Source organism: Suricata suricatta, chromosome 9 (genome assembly GCF_006229205.1).
Source record: "Suricata suricatta isolate VVHF042 chromosome 9, meerkat_22Aug2017_6uvM2_HiC, whole genome shotgun sequence".
Classification (NCBI taxonomy): Eukaryota; Metazoa; Chordata; class Mammalia; order Carnivora; family Herpestidae; genus Suricata; species Suricata suricatta.
In genome coordinates this window covers 2,446,964-2,466,507 of record NC_043708.1, presented here as the reverse complement: position 1 = coordinate 2,466,507, position 19,544 = coordinate 2,446,964, and the positions used below count along the sequence as shown (strand labels likewise).

Here is a 19,544-nt window from a genome sequence, read left to right as displayed (position 1 = left end):
TTTCTTTCTTGGGCACCAGGCAGCATCTCCGCTCTGTCTGCTGTGGTGTCTCTTTTTATTGATCAAGCAGTAACATGACCTCAGAAGATAGAAATTGTTTACAGTGACTAATTCTTAGTGTAAGATGCTTTAATCATTGGAAGTGATGATGTTAGAAAAATAGAAATTTTTTATAATGACTAATTTTTTATGATAAGATGTTTTAATCATCAAAAGTATACAGAAAACTATCTTATTTATTTTTGTGTCAATCCCCAAGATTGAGAACGTGACAAACCTATCTTTTTTTTTTCATTTTGTATGGCTTGGTTTTTTGCCAATAATTATGACTTTGTTTTTGACTAACAAGTTAACAACCAAGTCACATAATGCACTTATAGTGTGATGAGCAAATCCCACAACCAAGAACATAGCAGGATGTCTTCAGCAAAAGACAGGATAACGTATGTATCATTTAAGCCAGTAAAGCTAAGATAAAAACACAGGTCAAGCTGTACACAGATAGGCCGGGGGCCATTTCATGCGGCTCGCAGACCGCGAGGAGAAGAACGCTTGCGGACAGGCTGTCTGCGGAAGCCCGTTCTTGATGCAGCCCAGTGCGGGCCGGTGCGTGTTGGCCTTGGACCTGGCTTTCCCGCGTCCTTATCCGGCCTCGTAACTGGAGTCAGCGCCAGGTGGAATGTAGACCTTGGGGAGGCACCGCGCTCTGTCCTCGTCTTCCACTTCTAGTCTCCAGCTTAGGCTCCAGTTCTCTTCGGACCAGACTCAGATGGACTGTTTTTGAAATAGTTTTGTATTTATTTATCTCCAAATTAGGCTCCTTTCCTCCAGGCCAGACTCCAATGCAATTTTTGTGTTTTTAACCCCTCTAAGTCTATGTTTTGGGTCTGCAAGGATCAAACATCTATAGTGTTTTGATCCAAAATCTCTTATGCAGGGACAGGAAAATGTTTTTTCTCACGGGGTAGCTGTGTGGGGAATATCAGTCTGGTTTGGAACGCTGTGAGGCCTAATTAATGACAACAGGCTTATTTTCACATGAGCCGTAGTAGCAGGAGATACCAGTTTCACCTCTAATGGCAGGAGCGATGCAGACGTCTGCCATTTCCTCGCTGTGACAGTGTCATCCAGTGAGGCCGGTGCAGCTCCCAGCACGTGGCTGCTGTGAGAGGCTCCAAGGTGACGGAGTTGGGGCTCTTCCCTCGTGGCCTGGTGTGGCTCTACTGGTCCTGGGCCTTTATGGACTAAGACACGATTTTTGTGTCTAGGAATGCCTGGGTGGCTCAGTCAGCTTGGTGTCCAGCTTTGGCTCAGGTCATGATCTTACATTTCATGGGTTCGAGCCCTGCGTCAGGCTCTGTGCTGACAGCTCAGAACCTGGAGTCTGCTTCGAATTCTGTCTCCCCCCCGCCCCTGCCCCTACCCTGCTCATTCTCTCTCTCTCTCTCTCTTTCAAAAGAAATAAACATTAAAAAAAGAAAAAAGGAAAAATGATAGACCTGATTAAAACGTATCAATAATTATATTAAGTGGAAAGGATCTGTACATATCAATTAAAAGAAGTTACTAGAAAGGAGAAAAAAATTATGAACCAACTATATATTGTTCATAAGAAACTCAATTAAAAATTAAGAGGATGGAAAAAGAGATATGTAAACTCTATAAAAGAAAGTTGAGTGGCTGTATTAATACCAAAGTCGTCTCCGCAAAGACAAGCTCCGGGTAAAGAGAGCCTCCTGCTGGAAAAGCGCAGCAGTCTTAGATGCGTGCGCCGTAACTAACAAGCTCCACATAGACGAAGCAGAAAGCTTCAAAACTGGAAGGCAAACTCGAGAAATCCACGATTCTAGCTGGGGACTTGAGCACTCCTCTCAGTGGAAGAGGGAGTCGACAGAGACTCAGCAAGGGTGTGGAAGAGCGGAGGGACCCGCCAGCCGGCGCTGTCTCATTGCCGTGTGCAGAATGTTCCGCCCGACAGCAGGTGAGGCTGTGTGCTTCATGAGCAGACATGGAGTGCTCACCGAGACTAGGTCCTGGGTTGTAAAACGCATCTCAATAAGTTTAAAGTAGAGCAGACTTTGGTTCTCTGATTGGTTCTGTGTTTTACTTTGTTTTCTCTCTTTTTTTTTTTGTTTTCTCATTTTTTAGTTGACGTGTACTTGACAAAAAGTGTACAAATCTCAGATGTACTGCTTGGTGAATTAGCATAGGCGGACACCACGTAATCGCCTAGGTCCACCTGCAGAACGTTTTCAGCAGCCCGCAGACTCCCTGTGCGGGCTCCTTTCTGACCGTAACACTGCGGGGTACATTTGGTAGCCCCTTCGGTTTTAATTCACTGTTAGGTCATTTTTGACATTAAGGTTTAGTGTTGGAGCGTGCGTGCGTGCGTGTGTGCGTGTGTGTGTGTGTGTCCCAGAAAGTGTATTTGGATGGAAATGGAATACGGGGCAAGGACATGGAGCAGCGTGAGTTAAGGCCAGAAAGGCGGCAGGGCCTCTCACATGGGACTGTAGGCCGGAGCCTGCTCCTGGGGCAGGGGCAGCACGGGACCCTATGGGCTGTGTGGGCTGGGGGCCACGTGTGAATTCGGACCCTTACTCAGGTTGCCTTACAACCCAGTTCTCGTCTATAAAACACATGTGGCTTATTGATCACCATTTTATTGTCCCTCTTAAAATATAACTATATGACTATTTTTTTACAGTTCACCCCCAGACTCAAAAAAAAAAAAAACCCAGAGAGACACAAGTTTAGTGCTCCCCGGGATGAAACTACGGTTACTACGGTTTTATAGTTTTGCCTAGAATGAGCTTTGTCTCCATCATCTGACGAGCCCTCGGAGCTGTGAAGGGAAGGGTCTGCTCACACCAGGGGTGACCAGAGTTTGGGGGAATCAAGTACAAATTCTTGGAACCAGCAGAGGAAGAGGGGATGCCAGGAAAAGTCATATATACGTGTGTGTGTGTGTGTGTCTGTCTGTCTGTCTGTCTGTCTGTCTATATTTTAAGCTGTTTTTCTCTTACTGAGGGATCAGAAAAATGTATTTTATTGGAGCCAAAATCCATACTTGACTGCCCCAAGTATGCAAAGCATTTTTCAGGTGCCCATTTGGTATAGAATACCAAAATACAAAATAAAAATTCTGTCCTGGAAAGAACATGGGATTTAGAGTTAGAATATTGGGGTGTGAAAGGAAGCTAAACATCTGTACGGGGAACATGAAGGAGAAGGTCTGGAAGTCTGCCCGGCTCTCCAGCACGATCCTCTCATTCTGTGTGGGGCCCGAGCACGGGATAAGCTGAGGTGGGGGGGGGAGTGGGAAGAAGTATCTTTTTGTTTTCTTTAAATACAGTGGAGTTACTAGAATTTTTTGGTAACAAGAATGTTTTCCTATTTACTTGTTTAATATTTTTTAGGTTTATTTCTGAGAGAGAGAGAGAGAGAGAGTGAGTGGGGAAAGGCAGAGAGAGAGAATCCCAAGCAGGCTCCATGCTGTCACCTCAGACCTCGAGGTGGGGCTCCAACTCACGAACTGTGAAATCATGACCTGAGCGGAAATCAAGAGTTGGACACCTAGTGGTGTCCGCCCAGGCGTCCCTCTGTTTGCTTGTATAAACACAACAACATAAAACTCTGTTTTGACCGTTGACTATCCGTTATTAGCTATGTGATCCTTGAGACGGAATAACTGTTTTGTTCTTCTGGTCATTTTTGTCTTCAGAGCTCTCTGGGTCTTAGAATAATTTGGTACAATTCCCACGGTTTTCAAATAAAGAAGCGGTAAGATTCCTGCCGCGCGCCCCCCAGCCGCTTGCCTCACCATTGCGCTCACTTCCTGCGAGAGAAGACTGGGCCTCTGCTAAGGTCAGGATTTGGAAGACAGTAGAAACCAGATTCAAGGTCTCTGGAATTTCCAAGTGGAAATTGAGAGATGCATGAACTAGTTTTATTTAGGGAAAATCTACAATTTTATGGGAAGGTAAATAAAAATACAATTTAGTCTCCCCTCTAATAAGCCCATGCATGTATGGCCTGGATGAAAGATCACGTGTTCAAATGAGGTTCTGTTTCTAAAGAAGAAAGCAGACCTCATATGTGCTAAATACAGCCTGTCATGTGTTTTCAAGAATAATACTTCTGGAAACCTTTTTTCCTACACAAGTTAGTGGGAGAGGGCAGATGGAGAGACAAGAAGTTCTTCTAGCTCGTGCCAGAAGCACTAAGAAATGTGAGGAGCTAATAGCGAGTATAAAAATGTTATAAACTTGTTAAATGTATGGGTGTGAAATACACAAGAATAGACCAGAACCAGAACCTGACCTGAGCTTCTGATTTTCTGTTGGGGAAGGAATCGTATAACCTCTCTTCTCAGCATTCCGCCAATGGCGGACATTCCACGGGACGGTCCCCGCACTAACATGCTCTCACCCCTGCGGCTTATCCGCACTCGCGTGTCTGGGACTCGTGCCATAAGTGCCCAGCGGTCGCCGTGTGCTGGACAGGACAGGGCGGGCAGAGCCCCTGCCCCAGGGGCCCAGAGTCTAGTGGGGAGCCAGCGCCGCCAACACGCAGACGGACAAGAAGGGGGGTCTGAGGGGAAAAGAGGTCGGAGAAGGGTCGAGGAGTGGCAGCATGGGTCGTGGCGCTACTAAATAGGGAGTTCAGGGAGCCCAAGGCAGCGAGCAGCGCGACATGCTGTTACAGCGGGGACAGAACATTCCAGGTGGAAGGAAGGAGAGGCCTGAGCATGGGAGCATGTCTGTGATGTTTTCCAGTCAGAAAACGCATGCTTCAGGATGTTGTGAGTGTTTCCTTGACTGTTACCGGGTGTGTATGTATATGTGTATATACATACGTGTGTGTGTATATATATGTATATTTCTTAGATTTGCTCATTTATTTCGAGAGAGAGAGAGCATGTGCAGGAGAGAGAACAGGGCAGGGCCAGAGGGAGAGGAAGAGAGGATCTTAAGCAGGCTCCATGCCCAGAGCAGAGCCCGACTTGGGACTCGATCCCACAGACCATGACCTCATGACCGGAGTCAAAACCAGGAGTCGGATCCTTAACTGACTGAGCCACCCAGGCGCACCCCGGGTTGGTTTTTTTTTTTAAGTGATGCAGAAATGAGAGTTTTTGTCTCAGCTCATCAGCCAAAGATGCATTTGCCTCTGACTTCCCTTGTCGCTCCAAGCGGAGGTAACCCTTAGCCCCGTTAGTCAGGAGGCCGTGAGCCGCGTCCTGGCGCCGCAGGAGCACTGCAGTTCGGGGCTCACTGCGTCCTCAGCACGGACTGCGTCCCCTCCTTAACTGCTGGTAACTTGAAAGTGTGTATGCGATTGTACTGAGTCCGGAAGAGTCAAGGTCCGGGTGGAAAGAGAACGGGAAGGGAGAGGTTGCTGTACTGAGTAGCAAGGCTTCCGCGCCGTCAGTGCGGGAGCCGAGCGGTGGCCAGCGCGGGAACAGAGACCGAGGCCGTGGAGCGGGACCGGGAACCCGGAACGCCCGGGCGCATGTGACCCCTCGAGGTCTTGCGAAGACGGGGTTCACGAGGCTGTTCTGCTGAGCGGCGTGGGGCGTCGGGTGTGAGTATCTGGGGGCCGTGAAGCTTGACCCCACCTCACTTCCCACCTCTCTTCGCTCCCAACACTTCAGAGGCCTCGTAGCGGCGTCTCCCCGCCGCCGTCCAGTCGTTTTCCTCCGCAGGCAGGCTGCCTGCGGAGACTTCTCTCGTGGGAGGCCCTGGGGGCCTCCTGCAAGTCCAGTGATGTTCCTGCTCACGCCTGCCCTGTGGGAGTGAGGAGATTCTTCCAGAAAAGTCGATGTGTGTGTTGAACTTTTGGATCATTAAGTAATTATATAAATATTTAAATTTTAAACCGTGGCTCTATGTTAGTAAAAGGATAAAAGTGAAACAATTCTTACGAATTTAATGAATTCATATCTTGAGGCTTCTTAAATGTTTCTCAGTGTTTTAGATCTATTAGTTATTTGATCTGCTAGCAGTTTCTAGAGAAGGTTAAGCTTCGGCGTATCAAAGGACGCCATAAAGAAGGCCTTGTCGCCCAGTTCCCAGGAGCTTACTCACAAAGAACGCTTTTCCCTTCGGGCAGTTTTGTCCTGTGCATGAAGGGGGAACTGCCTGGCAAGGAGTCGGAGGAGGTTGGCTGAATGCTACCCTAACGGGAAAGTGTCCAGAAGATCATCACTGGCCGCTTTAAAATCAGTCTTGTCTTCCTTAAACTTTTTTATTATGAGATGTTCATTTTGAGGGGCTGGGCTGCCACAAGGTAGCACTGACCTGCTCCTGGTAAGTGGACACGGAGGGGATGTAAGAGGTCAGCAGATACTGGTGAGATCTGTGATGGACAGCGTCTCCTTAAAGTGACAGAAGAGTGGCTCCCAGGCCAGAATGAGACCGAACTGTCCCCACATCAAAAGGAAAGAGGGTACCTGGGTGGCTCAGTCACTGAAGCGTCTGACTTGGGCTCAGGTTGGCCCTGCATCGGCCTCTCTGCTGTCAGCACAGAGCCCACTTCGGATCCTCTGCCCGCTCTTCTCTCTGTCCCTCCTCTGCTCTTTCTCTCTCATAATAAATAAATAAACTTAAAAAGAAGAAGAAAAGAGGATATGACAACAGTAGAGAGTATGTAGTCTGCTGGGCAACTTGGGGACAGTCAGGCCCAATGACCCGTGCAGCTGGGCGTTCCTTTGAGAGCCGTGGCCCCCTGGCCGTGGTGGGCTCAGAAATGGCTCCCTGCCAGCCGGGCAGCCTTTGCCTAAACTTGCTGCCCACGTGCGTCAGCCGGCGGAGGGAGAACCTGCAGGCCGAACCTGCATGAGCTTTCTGGTTTGTGGGCCTGTCCATCCATTATAAAATAATAAACTGGCTTTTTGGCTTACACCGTAACTTCTCGTGCATTAGATGCTCCCAAGGCAACATCCTGGGCACTAAACACAACAGGACACTGAAAAAAATGGAGTTTCTGGGTCAGGAAGGCTGAGGGCCAGAGCCTCCGTGTGCCGGCCCACCAGTTGGAATCTGTGTTAGGCACACTGCGCGCTGTGGTGTGTAAGGGCCCCGGCACGTGGGTGAGGCCATGAAAGGCAGGGGAATAAATCCCGGTTCCAGGGTCGTGGTTTTGGTGGCATGAGGGTATGCGGGTAGGGAGAAGGGCACAGAGGGCTTCAAAGGTGCCCTCGATGGTCCCTTTTCCAAGTTCGGGACTCCATGGATGTTCATTTTATGACCATCTGGGCCATTGTATACGTTCGCATTGTATGCAGTCTTGTACGTACAGATGTATTTCATTACTGTAGAAACAGAGGCAAGGGAATACTGTGCCATGAGGCACTTGGTACTCAGCCACCTGGCGGGATGAAGGCAGCAGTCTTGTCCGCTCCCGTCCCCCACGCCTGTCAGAGCTGACCGTGTCCTTTCTGTGACCCCTCGTATGTGTGTGTCAGTGCCAGCAGTGCTGGCTTCCTCTATGTGCTGAGGGGTCTGGTCCTTTTCCCGGACTGGGGGAGCCCCTGAAAGGGGCAGCCCTGTTCGTGTACGCACAGCAAGCACACTGAAGCCGTCCGTGCACACAGCTGCTCAGTGTTCCGTGTGCATCTTACTGTAACCAGCAACGCCTTTTTTATTTTTTTTAATGTTTATTTTGAGAGAGAGAGAGCGAGAACAGAGCACGAGTGGGAAGGGGCAGAGAGAGAGGGAGACACAGATTCCTTAGCAGGGTCCAGGCTCTGAGCTGTCAGCACAGAGCCTGACGTGGGGCTTGAACTCATTAACCATGAGATCATGACCTGAGCTGAAGTCAGACGCTTAACCAAATGAGCCACCTAGGCATCCTGGCTATTTGATGTTAAGGCCTACCAGTATTTGTGCTGGATTGGTATTTTAATGAAGCTAGTGCAGTAAAAATCCCATGTTTAAATAATGTCTTAAATGAAGGATTGCTTTATGAAATAGAAATACTGTTAAAAAGGATTAATGGTGGCTTTGTGCCGTCTGTTTTCTAAAACAGGTTTGTGTATCCTGATTCAGTCATGGAAAACAAGCCTTGAATATTTTCTCATCTATGTCTTATAATTCTGTGCAGCACATGGTGACATCCTAATCTCAATCACCATCTCTTCCTGCCGGGTGGGGGGGAGGGGTGTAACTGAGGAATGCCGAGACTGTCCCCAGGCCCACTCGGAGCCACACTTCCCACTGGTACTCCCAGCCGGTGACTGGGTGCAGCCAGGACACAAGGCACACTTAGGCCTCTGATGCTGGTGACTCCTGACAAATGCCTGGAAAGGGGGGATGTTCCTGTAGGCATGGCCACAACTCTCTAAAACTGGGCTGCAGTTAGAGATTCCCCGGCGCCACTCCCCTTCCTTCCCTTGTGTCCATCCCGGGTCGCAGAGCTGCACTGAGCTGCCGGCTCTCCCCGCCTCTTCCAGCCGCCTTTGCCCGACGGGTGCCGGGGTGTCTGTTTCCGCGGGCAGGACGCGCTCTGCAGCGGTGTGGCTCCATCTTCCAAGCCTTCCGTAGCCTGCTTCTGGTCGTTACCGGGAGGGGAGGGTGGAATCCATTGACAGAAATACTGCATTTGTTTTTCTCATGTCAGTTCTGTCCATTTCTGCTTCACTTATTTTTAAAAATTGTAAAATGTACACAATTTATCATCTTCCCATTTTTAAGTGTACAGTTCAGTGGTATTAAATACATTCAGGTTGTTGTGTTGTTCTTATTGGGTACCTGTACATTTAGGATAGTTCTCTCTCTATTGAATAGATCCTTTTATCACTGTGAGTGTCTCCTTTTATCTCTGGTAATATTCCTTGTCTTCTTGGGTGTTGTTATAGTCTCTCGGGCTTTCCTGCCATCAGAGTTTGCATGGTGTATCTTTTGCCATTCTTACCTTTAGTTTATCTGTGCCTTTATAACTGAAATGGGTTTCTTAAAGATAATGTAAAGTCAGGTCTTACTTTTTTACTCTGTTTGACAATCTCTACTTTTTTATAAAGTTTATTTATTTTGTGAGAGAGCCCGCACACAAGTAGGGAAAGGGCAGAGAGAAAGAGAATCCCAAGCAGGCTCTGCACTTACAGTGAGATGCAGGGCTCAAATTCATAAACAGCAAGATCATGACCCACGCTGAAGCCAGACGCTTAACTGACTGAGCCACCCAGGTGCGCCTGCTTTTTTTTTTTTTTTTTTTGTAAGTACTCTTTACGCCCAGCATGAGCCTTGAACTCATGACCCCAAGATCAAGAATCACAAGCCCTACTGACTGAGCCAGCCAGGTACCCTGACAATCTGCCTTCTAATTGGCATATTTAGGCCATTTATATTTAATGTAATTATTGATATGGTTGGGTGTCGGTCAGTTTCTCAGCCTGACACTGCTGACACGTAGATCTGGGTGCTGTCCTGGGTGTTGTGAGGTGTTTAGCAGCTTCCCTGCTTTCTGCCTACGGGATGGCAATCGCATCACCTACGTTGCAACAACCTCCAGATACTGTCATATGTCCCCTGGACAGGGTGGGGGACAAAAATGTCTCTAGTTGAGAGCCATTAGTTAAGTCTACCATCTTGATAATTGTTTTCTACTTACCCCACCTATTCTTTATATCTTGTTTATTTTCTTTTCCTATTGTCTTCTCTACTAATTTTTTAAGATTTCTATTTTATGTCCACTATGGCTTGTTAGGCCCTTCCCTGTTTTCTTTTTTAGTGGTTTTCCTGGGATTTACAGCATGTGTCCTTAAACTTCTCTCCGTCTGCCCTCAAGTAATATAATATCATTTTACAAATAACATAGGAACTATTCAACAGTATATTTTACTTAGAGATTTTTTTTGCTGATGTATAGAAATAGAATTGATTTATGTACATCTTACTTACATCCTGTTTTATAGATTTCATAGGGTTTTCTACATAGGTGATCACTTCTGCCTGGGAAGAAAGCATTTTACCTCATCCTTTCCAATGTGTATGCCTTTCCCTTTTTTTTTTTTCCGTACTTGATCGACTGAGCTGGCTGGGACCCCCAGCATAACGTCCGCAGGGAGAACGGACGTCTTTGCCGCGGCGTGTACATTCATTAGCTATAGGTTCCTCATAGATGCTTTTTGTTTCTACTTAATTCTGTTCCTAGTTTTCTGAGAGTTTTTTTTTTAATCATGAATGAGTATTGACGTTTGCCATTCTTTTTTCTGAATCTGTTAAGATGATAACATTATTTATTCTGTTAATACGGCGTATGATATGTACTGAGTTTGATTATTAATGCAAATGTGCATTACTTCTGTAAACACCACTGTGTAATGACATATTATCCTTTTTAAAATCTTGCTATCTTCATTTCAGTAATATTACTTTTTTAAAATCTATATTCATGAAGGATATTAGCCTATAGTTTTGTTTTTGTTTTTCTGCTTGTCTGACTGTCTCTGTGTCTCTAAGTTAACAGTTTTTAAAAAATTTTTTTTAACATTTATATATCTTTGAGAGACAGATCATGAGCAGGGGAGGGACAGGCAGAGAGGGAGAAAGAGAATTTTAAGCAGGCTGCATGCCCAGCATGGAGCCCAGGGAGGGGCTTGATCTCACCGCCGTGAGACCATGACCTGAACCAAAATCTAGAGTCAGATGCTGAACCAACTGAACCACCCAGGCGCCCCTAAAGATTTTATTTTCAGGTACTCTCTACACCCAACATGGGGCTTGAACTCACAACCCCAAGATCGAGAGTCACATACTCTACCGACTAAGGCAGCCAGGGGCTCTGAGAAGTTTGGTTTTTAATAATTCTTCATATCTGGTCATTTGCCCTTTTTTCCTGGCATACTAGTATCTTCTCATGATCTTTGAGGTTTTATGGTTTTGCTATACAGTGTGTATATGTGTATTTCTTTCCATTAATCTTTTTCAAGGCTTGTGCTCCTGAGGACATGGGTCTTTCATCAATTCTGGGTAACTTTTAGCCCTTTTGTCTGAAGACGTCGCCTTCTGTTACCTGCTTTTCTGCTGGCGCCCAGTCAGATGGATCTTTATAGTCTGTCCCCTAGGACTCTGCTCTTTCACATTTTATATCTTTTCCTCTCTTTTCGTTGCACAGATCTGTTCTCTAGTTCAGTAATTTTCTTTCAGCTATGACTAATATGCTTTTTAATCACCCACTAAGATTTTAAATTCTTTTGACTCTCTTTCATTTCTATTTGCTATAGTAGCTTACTATTATGTTTTAAATTCTTTATATATTTCTTTAAAATGGTAAGCATATTTCTTTTAGGCTCTGGGTCTCTTCAGTCTAAATGCTGTACTTGGGTGGAGGCAAAGGGTTGTACAATTCTGTATTGCATCAAAAAAATTTTTTTAATGTTTATTTACTTTTGAGGGTGGGGAGAGAGAGAGAAAGAGCGCATGTGAGCACAGGGGAGGGGCAGAGAGAGATGGGGACCCAGAATCCAAAGCAGGCTCCAGGCTCCAAGGTGTCAGCATGGAGCCCAACGCTGGGCTCGAGCTCACAAACCACGAGACCATGACCAGAGCCGAAGTTGGACGTTCAACCGACTGAGCCCCCCAGGAGCCCTGTTACTGCATTTTTTTCAGTTGATTCTTCTTCATGGGGGCTTTTTCCGTGGTAGTTTCTAATTAGAAGCTCTGTGGCTGGCCCTAATTCGTGCGACTCTGAGGGACCTGGGTCAAGACTGTGTCCCACAGATGGGTTTCGACTCCCTTGGAGTGCTGCCAGCATAGAAGCACTTCGGATCAGCTGCCTGGCAAGGAGCTTTTTCTGAGCGGGAAGAGAAAACAAATTCAGACTCTGAGGCTGAATAGGGCAGGCTCGTGGTGACAGAATCTTGGGGAACATTCTTCTTTTTTATTCACTCTAGCCACCATCTGGGAGAAGACAGAGTTCATTGTCAGCTCCGCCTGGCGGCAAATTGATTTCCTCCTAGTTTACACTTGCGGGTTAGGCCTTTAGGGCCCCTTCAGGGGCGTTTGCAGGGGACGTCAGTTCCAGCCCCCCAGCTCCTCCGACCGGAAGCCAGTCCGCCTTAGCCCTTTGCAGCTCGGGAAACCAAGGCTCTTGGTGTTGGTCACATAGTCCTGAATTAGCTCATAGCTTAAGGGCCGCCTTCCGTTCTGGTTTTAATGATACTCTTTTCGGTTTTGGCCCCTGTTGATTTTTACTTTCTAGAGATGAGCTATGCATTTAAAAGGATGTTTTATATATCTTACTCAGCATCTCTAGGTGTTTGGAGAGGAACATTTTTCAGAATAGCTAGACTCATACTATAGAAAGTTGAAGCCTTGGGGCGCCTGGGTGGCTCAGTTGGTTAAGCCTCCGGCTTCGGCTCAGGTCATAATCTCACGGTTCGTGGGTTCGAGCCCCACGTTGGACTCTATGCTGACAGCTCAGAGCCTGGAGCCTGTCTTCAGATTCTGTATCTCCCTCTCTCTCTGATCCTCCCGTGCTCATGGTGTCTCTCTCTCTCTCTCTCAAAAATAAATAAATAAATAAATAAATAAATAAAAAATTTTTAAAAAGTTGAAGCCTTATATTTTGTTTCTATCTAGAGTATAGCTAAGTATTGATAATCTGATCCTTGGGATGTTTTGGTTCTTAAGAACCATAACACTTACTAATGATCATATTAAATAACATGAACTCAAAATGTTGGTTTATTCAAAAGCATGTGTACGCACATCGCACATAGATATTCAGGCTTCCCGCCCATCTCAGTGGTGATTTTTATTTTGAAACCGTTCGTTCCGAAAAATCACACAACTACTTTGAGTCTGTGCTATGACAGGGGAGGCTCTCCCGTGAGGGATCTTGATTCCCGGTGTGGCGGCAGGCATGATGACTCCAGATTGGCAGGGCAGCGTCCTGCTGCGGTCGAGCCTGCCCGCGCCTCCACCGTGCCCGGCACCGGCTGCCCTCAGAGCAGCGCCAGTGGCTGCTGCTCACGGCCTCAGCGCTCGTGTTTTCCACGCCGCAGAAGACAAAGTCCTCTTGTTTCCTTCTTCTCCACAAGCCTGCCAGGCCTTCCGTCTGTGGGGCCCATGGACTCACGCCCGGAGAGTGCACAAAGCAGCGAGGCCGGGCCGGGCCTCCACTCGCCCAACTACAGACTCCTCCGGCGCTGTGTCCTTAGACAAACCACTTCCCCTTCGCCAAGGCCGAGAACACAGTGCCGGGCCCCACGGACGTCCGGAGCCAGGCGGTAACGTGCGTATAGCGCTTGCCAGGCTGCCGGGCTCGGGGTGCCCAGAAAGCCGAGCCGCTGTGCCCTCTCCTCGTTGCCATCAGCATGCCAAGCAGGTCTTAACAGAGTCTTCTTTCTCCGTCAGGGTTTACTGCCTTCCTGCCCTTCAGCTTGCCACTTCCCTCCACTAGGCACACACTACCTCCGCCTGAACGACCACCGAGGGCCCCCGGCTGGTCGTACCGCCTGATCACACGTCCTCCTCCTTCTGGGCTGCTCCTGATCCGGGTTCTCGGAAACACTTCTGACCGATACACTGGCATAGTCAGGAATCTTCCAGGGCTCCTCTTTGCCCTCCTGCAGCTCAAGATCCAAGGCCTTCCCCTACATCACGGGCTCGTCAGATATATTTAGAGCCCCTGAGAATACCCTGAAAGCTGTAAAGCACCGGATGAAAGTGAGCGCAGTCATCACCACCCCCACCGGCCGTGGGCGGCCTTTCGTGTGCCCGGCTCATCGCCGCCGCTAAGTGTTAAGAGGGCGGGCCTGCGACCTACTTCAGTTTATGTTCCCACAGCAGCTGACTCAGTGCCCCAAATGTGGGCAGCATAACTCCGTGTTCGACAGATTGAATACCAAGTAAATTACTACATCCACATGTAGGGATCAAAGTGGTTTATTGGAGATCTTGCCCTGTGTCTTAGCAGGGTGAAATGGTTGTGTAATTCTTCTGAATGAATGGTTTCACGCAGTGGGCCCGGAAGCCTTGAATATCTGTGTGCAGTGCTTGCACATGTGTTTTTGTTAAATTTTTCTGTTTGTTTATTCTTGGGGGGCGGGAGGGCACAGAGAGAGGGAGACACAGAATCCGAAGCGGGCTCCAGGCCCCGAGCTGTCAGCACAGAGCCCAAGGCAGGGCTCGAACTCATGAACCCCGTGAGATCATGATCTGAGCTGCAGTTGGATGCTCAACCGATTGAGCAACCCAGGCGCCCCTTATGCGTGTGTTTTTTAATATAACCAATGTATTAATTTTGAGTTAGTGTTATTTAATGTGATGATTGATCTAAGAGCAGATCCACTTACAAAGCGCTTTCAGGTGCATCGCCCATGCCGGGCAGCAGGCAGGCCATCGACTGCAGTGGTTGAGTGACTTGCCTGTTATGAGAGAGGGCAGTGGGGCTCGGACCTGGGAGAGAGAGAGCTCTTCTCACTCCAGACTCCTGTCCGAGGCAGGAAATACTCTCCAGACCCTTTAGCACTTTCTTGATAAGCGCTCGGGATATTCACACTCAGTCGATCAGCATTTCCTTCATTAGAAATGTGTTTTTTATTTTGTCATTTCAGAGATTTAAGACCTAGAGGGGCACCTAGGTGGCTCAGTCGTATGTCTTAGCATGTTTAAGTGTCCCACTTTGGCTCAGGTCATGATCTCGACTCAGGTCATGATCTCATGGTCCAGGAGTTCAAGCCCTGCATCATCGGGCTCACTGCTGTCAGCAAAGAGCCTGCTTGGGAGTCTCATTCTCTCTGCCCCCCCCCCCGCCCCGCTCATGCTTTCTCTCTCTGTCTCTCTCCAAATAAATAAATAAACTTTTAAAATAATGAAATAAAGATCTAAAAAGGAGAAGGAGGGTTTTAATAGATGTTTTTCTGTCAGGACTTTGAAGCCTCCGCCTTTTTCTGCCTCCACCAGTGACATTTACGTTTCGGAAGGTGGCCTGGTTACAGGTCCTTTTGTCTTGGACGTTTGCTCCCCCAGGGGAAAACGGAGCCCATCACGGTGGTGAAGCTGCTGGCCTGCTTCGACGACCTGGTGGCCGCGGGCACAGCCTCTGGGAGAGTTGCGGTTTTCCAGCTCGTGTCTTCCCTGCCCGGAAGAAATAAACAAGTAAGTACGAGTCACTTTAGATTTCTTAACTTCTTGGCCAGGTCCTCATGGATCTCAAAATGAGAACGCCTCATCTGCCTAGAAACCACAGGCTCAGGAAAGCGCAGCCCCGTGCTCTTCACAGTCAGCAGGACGCACACTCGGGGAACTTAAATTTTGCTTCATGTTCTCGGGCTGTCCTCTGTCAGTGTTAAATTAGAACCCAGTCGGAACGTTGTGCAGTGTCCTGCCTGGAAAACGAGGCTGGGAAAACCAGCCCCTCCTCAGGGGGGGGGAGTGTATGATCCGTGGGCCGCGAGCCTCATCTCGCTTCTCCTGTTCTTTCTCCTGCGCATTTTTATCGTTTATTCCTAGCTCCGGAGATTTGATGTCACCGGTATTCACAAAAATAGCATCACAGCTCTGGCTTGGAGCCCCAATGGGATGAAATTGTTCTCCGGAGATGACAAAGGGAAAATTGTCTATTCTTCTCTGGATCTAGACCAGGTAAAATTGTTTCCAGAACTATTTATGGCCTTCTTCTATTTGGAGAAATTATATCCATAATTACAATTTAGTCAAACAGTTTGTATCCTCAGTCATTGTCCCCTCATAAGGTCAACGATTATTGCGTAACGTTTTCCTTCAAGGACATCTCGCGTGTTCTAAGCGTCCCCTCCTGGGACTAAAGGGTTGGCCTCTGTCTCTGCTGGCCCTTTCCTTCACAGCGTTTATCCTCCTGCTTCTAAGCGTGTGGAGGGGCCCGGAGAAAAAGAAGCCGTGTCACTCCTGCCTCCCCGAAGGGTGTGTAGGAGCCCCCGGAAGCATCTCGGTCAGTGTGGAGAGCTCCGCCCCCGGCCAGGAGAGCTCCGCCCCCGGCCAGGCCCCGCCCCGCCCTCACCTCCCCGCGTGGGAGGGCCCCGCCCTCGTGTCCACTGCCTTGTTTCATCCTCAGGAAAGTGCCCCGAGCCGTCTGTGCTCAGCGCCTGTCGGTAGATGACGAGCCGAGACCCCGAGACACCGTCACCAGCCCTGGGTCACGCCTTTCCCGCTGCGTGTGGGGCTCTGTGTGCCCTGTGCCTCGCCTCGTCGCGCGTCTGCCCCGCGAGCCCGAGCGCGCCTCGCGCAGTGTAGAACTCAGTGATGACCAGCTGGGGGCTTTTGGTCCCCCTGATCCCGGACCAACCTGTTACAGGTTTTCTCTAGCAGTAGTTCTCGGAGCGCTTGGTCTCGGGACCCCTCTACACGCTTAAGAGGAAGACTCCCAAAGAGCTTTTGTTTTTACAATTATACATCTTAGTGCACTGTGATAGAAATTAAAACAGACACTTAAAAATATTTATTTTAGGGGCGCCTGGGTGGCTCAGTCAGTGAAGCCTCCGACTTCGGCTCAGGTCAGCTCTCACGTTTGTGAGTTCGAGCCCGGCGTCAGGCTCTGTGCTGACAGCTAGCTCAGGGCCTGGAGCCTGCTTCAGGTTCTGTGTCTCCTTCTCTCTCTGCCCCTTCCTCTCTCATGCTCTGTCTCTCTCTGTATCAAAAATAAATAAAACATTAAAAAAAATTTTTTTAAATAGTAAAAAATATATATTTATTTTATTCTGAAGTAATAAACCTACTATTAACATAAATAATTTTTTGTGGGGCATGTTGGTGTCTTAGTTAAGTGTCCAACTGTTGATTTCGGTTCACATCACGATCTAGCAGTTTGTGGTTTCAGTTCGCTGCTCTTGCTCTCTCTTTCTCTCTCAAAATAAATAAATAAACTAAAAGAATCTTTGTGAAAAAACTATTTTTTTAACGGTATTTATTTTGAGAGAGAGTGAGTGAGTGTGTGCAAGCACGGGGAAGGGCAAAGGGAAAGACGGAGAAAGAGAATCCCAAGAGGCTCTGCGCTATCAGCGCAGAGCCCAGTGCAGGGCTCAGTCCCACGAACCATGAGATCATGAAATGACCTGAGCTGAAATCAAGAGTCGAACAGACACGCAACTGACTGAGCCACTCAAGCACCCTGAGAATAACTATTTTCAAAGGAAGTGAAAAGAATGACATGGCTTTATATTTTTGCAAACCTCTTGAGGGACTGGCTCGGGGGAGGAAGCTGTGTGCTGCATTTAGAGTGGCGCAGGTGTGTTGTGTCGGTTGGAGCATATAAAGAAAATCTGGCCTCACACAGAGCTGGAGCTGGAGCAGGACAAGCACTTTAACAGCCTTTCTGGAGAACTGTGGGCATTCTTTAATCTTATCCCCAAACTGATGGATGGTGGTTTCTTCAAAGGTCAGTTGTTACTTGGAAGCTGAAACCACATGGCTGATGTTTCTGGTGCTCTGTCGCGGTAAAATCCACTCGTCTGCCTTGCACTTCGAATGGCTCTTTGATCCACACATGATTTTGTAATAAATACCCTGCATTGGTCACTTGGAAAATATTGATCTACTGAGTGATGCGGGTCTTTTCAAATCTTGACACATTTGATTACATAATATCAGAGAAGGCGTCTTTGTTAATATCACCAACGTCTTTAGCTACTGGGATTGGTCAAGTTCACAAGGATGGATCAAGTTTTTACTTCAATCCTCAGTTGAAAACTTGAAATTTATTGTCAGCAACGCATACTGTTACTTGTCATTAAAATGACAAGCTTGGTTTGGTCCATCCTGAGAATGTCTGCCAAATACCCAAGTTTGAGTAATTACAGTATCTCAGGTGAAAATGGTGTTTTGGGGGGAGGGGAGCAGCTGGTTGAGCTCACAGCTCTCACCGTCGAACAAGTGCTTTTCCTCGAGAGGACCAGAGAGCCTCGGGATGCAGCAGCCAGGCCACGTGTGCATGCCCCGCTTTGTCACTCAAAACACAGAACTGTGCATACCCACGAGCCAGGAAGGGGTGTGATTGTAATTGTTCTGCTGCAGAGACCTTCTTCATGAAATGCACGTTTTTACCATGAGCGTGTGGTGGTGGAGGGCACAGTGACAGTTAGTGGGCTCAGTGCCCCGCTCTGCTCCCTGTGGCCTTTGTGTCAGAGCAAATGTCAGCTCAGTGAAAAAGGCAGATGCAACCTAGCATTACAATGAAAATAATTTTGACCTTGCAGACCCTTTGGAAAGGGTCTTGGGGAGCCTTGTGGACCGCGGACCACACTTTGAGAACCGCGGTTCCGTAGGAAAGTGTTAAGGTTAAGAGTCCCTGGGTTGTACCTCCCTTCTGTTCAGGCCTTCCGGCAGCACTGGTCCGGAGTCTGCCTTTCAGGAAGTGGAGAGAAAGCCACATGCAGAAAACAGTATCCTTATCACGCAGAGAACTTTTTTCCCCAGCATTATTGAGGTTCTGATAGTTGTCTTTTAAGATAAAGTACAAAGATTTATATAAATAGGTATGGGAGGATGCACGTCTTTGCAAAGTTAATACGATAAGTTGAGTTCCATTATAAGCTAAGTCAAAACCTGACAAGCTACAGTTGACATAATGAGACACGCGGAGGGAAATCCAGTTGAAGAGCACTCAGTGCTGGAGGGGAACGAGGGCCTGTCTGCGTGGTGTCGGGGCGGCAGGGCTCCATGTTTGCCCAAACCCAGAGAATCGTGTACCTAAAAGGGTGAGTTTTATTACGTGTAAGTTTTACCGGTAAGTCTGATTGCGGCTTCCCTCTTCCGCTCCCAGAAGTTCTGCAACAGGGCATCGGCATTTCTTACACAGTTGAAGAAACTGGTTCAGGAGAAAAGTGACTTCTAGAAGCAGATTTTTGATGCCAAGAATTAGAGTTTGTGTTAGCAATAAAATGCCTTCTAGAGTTTTATTTTGTTCTTCAATATATTTACTACCATTTAATTTCTTTTTTCTGTTTTTTTCTGGCCCTTTCATATGACAAGGATATCATGTCCCTAAAATTGCTTTGAGCTCTTTGGGGGGACGAGTGTCCTATGACCTTTGGTGATAGTTGTCACAAATGACCTTACTCTTGTGGAAAGTCCCGTTGTATTAGTGTAAATAAAACTCCTAGTGCAGCGCGTTTCTGCTTTGGTCTTTATGGTCTCTTCTCTGAACTCTCTCCTGAGAACATTTTAAAAGAAGTTACACAAAATCTTGAAATGTTTCTTGCCAAACAAGATGTAACCTGAGGTAGGTGTTAACATTGTTTTCTCATTAGGAAGACCTTTTCCAAATAATCTCATCACAGTGGGTTTACACTGAATCCGTTGGGAATGAGCAGCCTGCGTGTCGAGGTATAAGTCGACTCCCCGTTGAGTTGGGTCTGACTGGACTCTCCCCAGGGCGTCTGCAACTCCCACTTGGTGCTGGAGGAGCCGTCTTCAATCGTGCAGCTGGATTACAGCCAGAAAGTGCTGCTCGTGTCTACACTACAGAGAAGCCTCCTGTTTTACACCGAAGAGAAGTCTGTCAAGCAAATTGGAACACAACCCAGGAAAAGGTAAGTGTCACACGTGCCCCAGTGTGGTGGT

At 47.7% G+C, this 19,544-nt stretch overlaps 1 protein-coding gene across 6 annotated transcripts in view; it reads left to right on the top strand.

Moving 5' to 3' along the window:
- TECPR2 (tectonin beta-propeller repeat containing 2) overlaps window positions 1-19,544 on the top strand; it is a 105,820-nt gene that overhangs the window by 14,110 nt on the left and 72,166 nt on the right. For all 6 annotated transcript variants that reach the window (XM_029951223.1, XM_029951225.1, XM_029951224.1 and 3 more), the window contains 3 exons: window positions 14,979-15,107; window positions 15,462-15,593; window positions 19,356-19,513. In XM_029951223.1, the coding sequence (XP_029807083.1) occupies window positions 14,979-15,107; window positions 15,462-15,593; window positions 19,356-19,513 (419 nt within the window). The remainder of the gene's footprint in view (window positions 1-14,978; window positions 15,108-15,461; window positions 15,594-19,355; window positions 19,514-19,544) is intronic.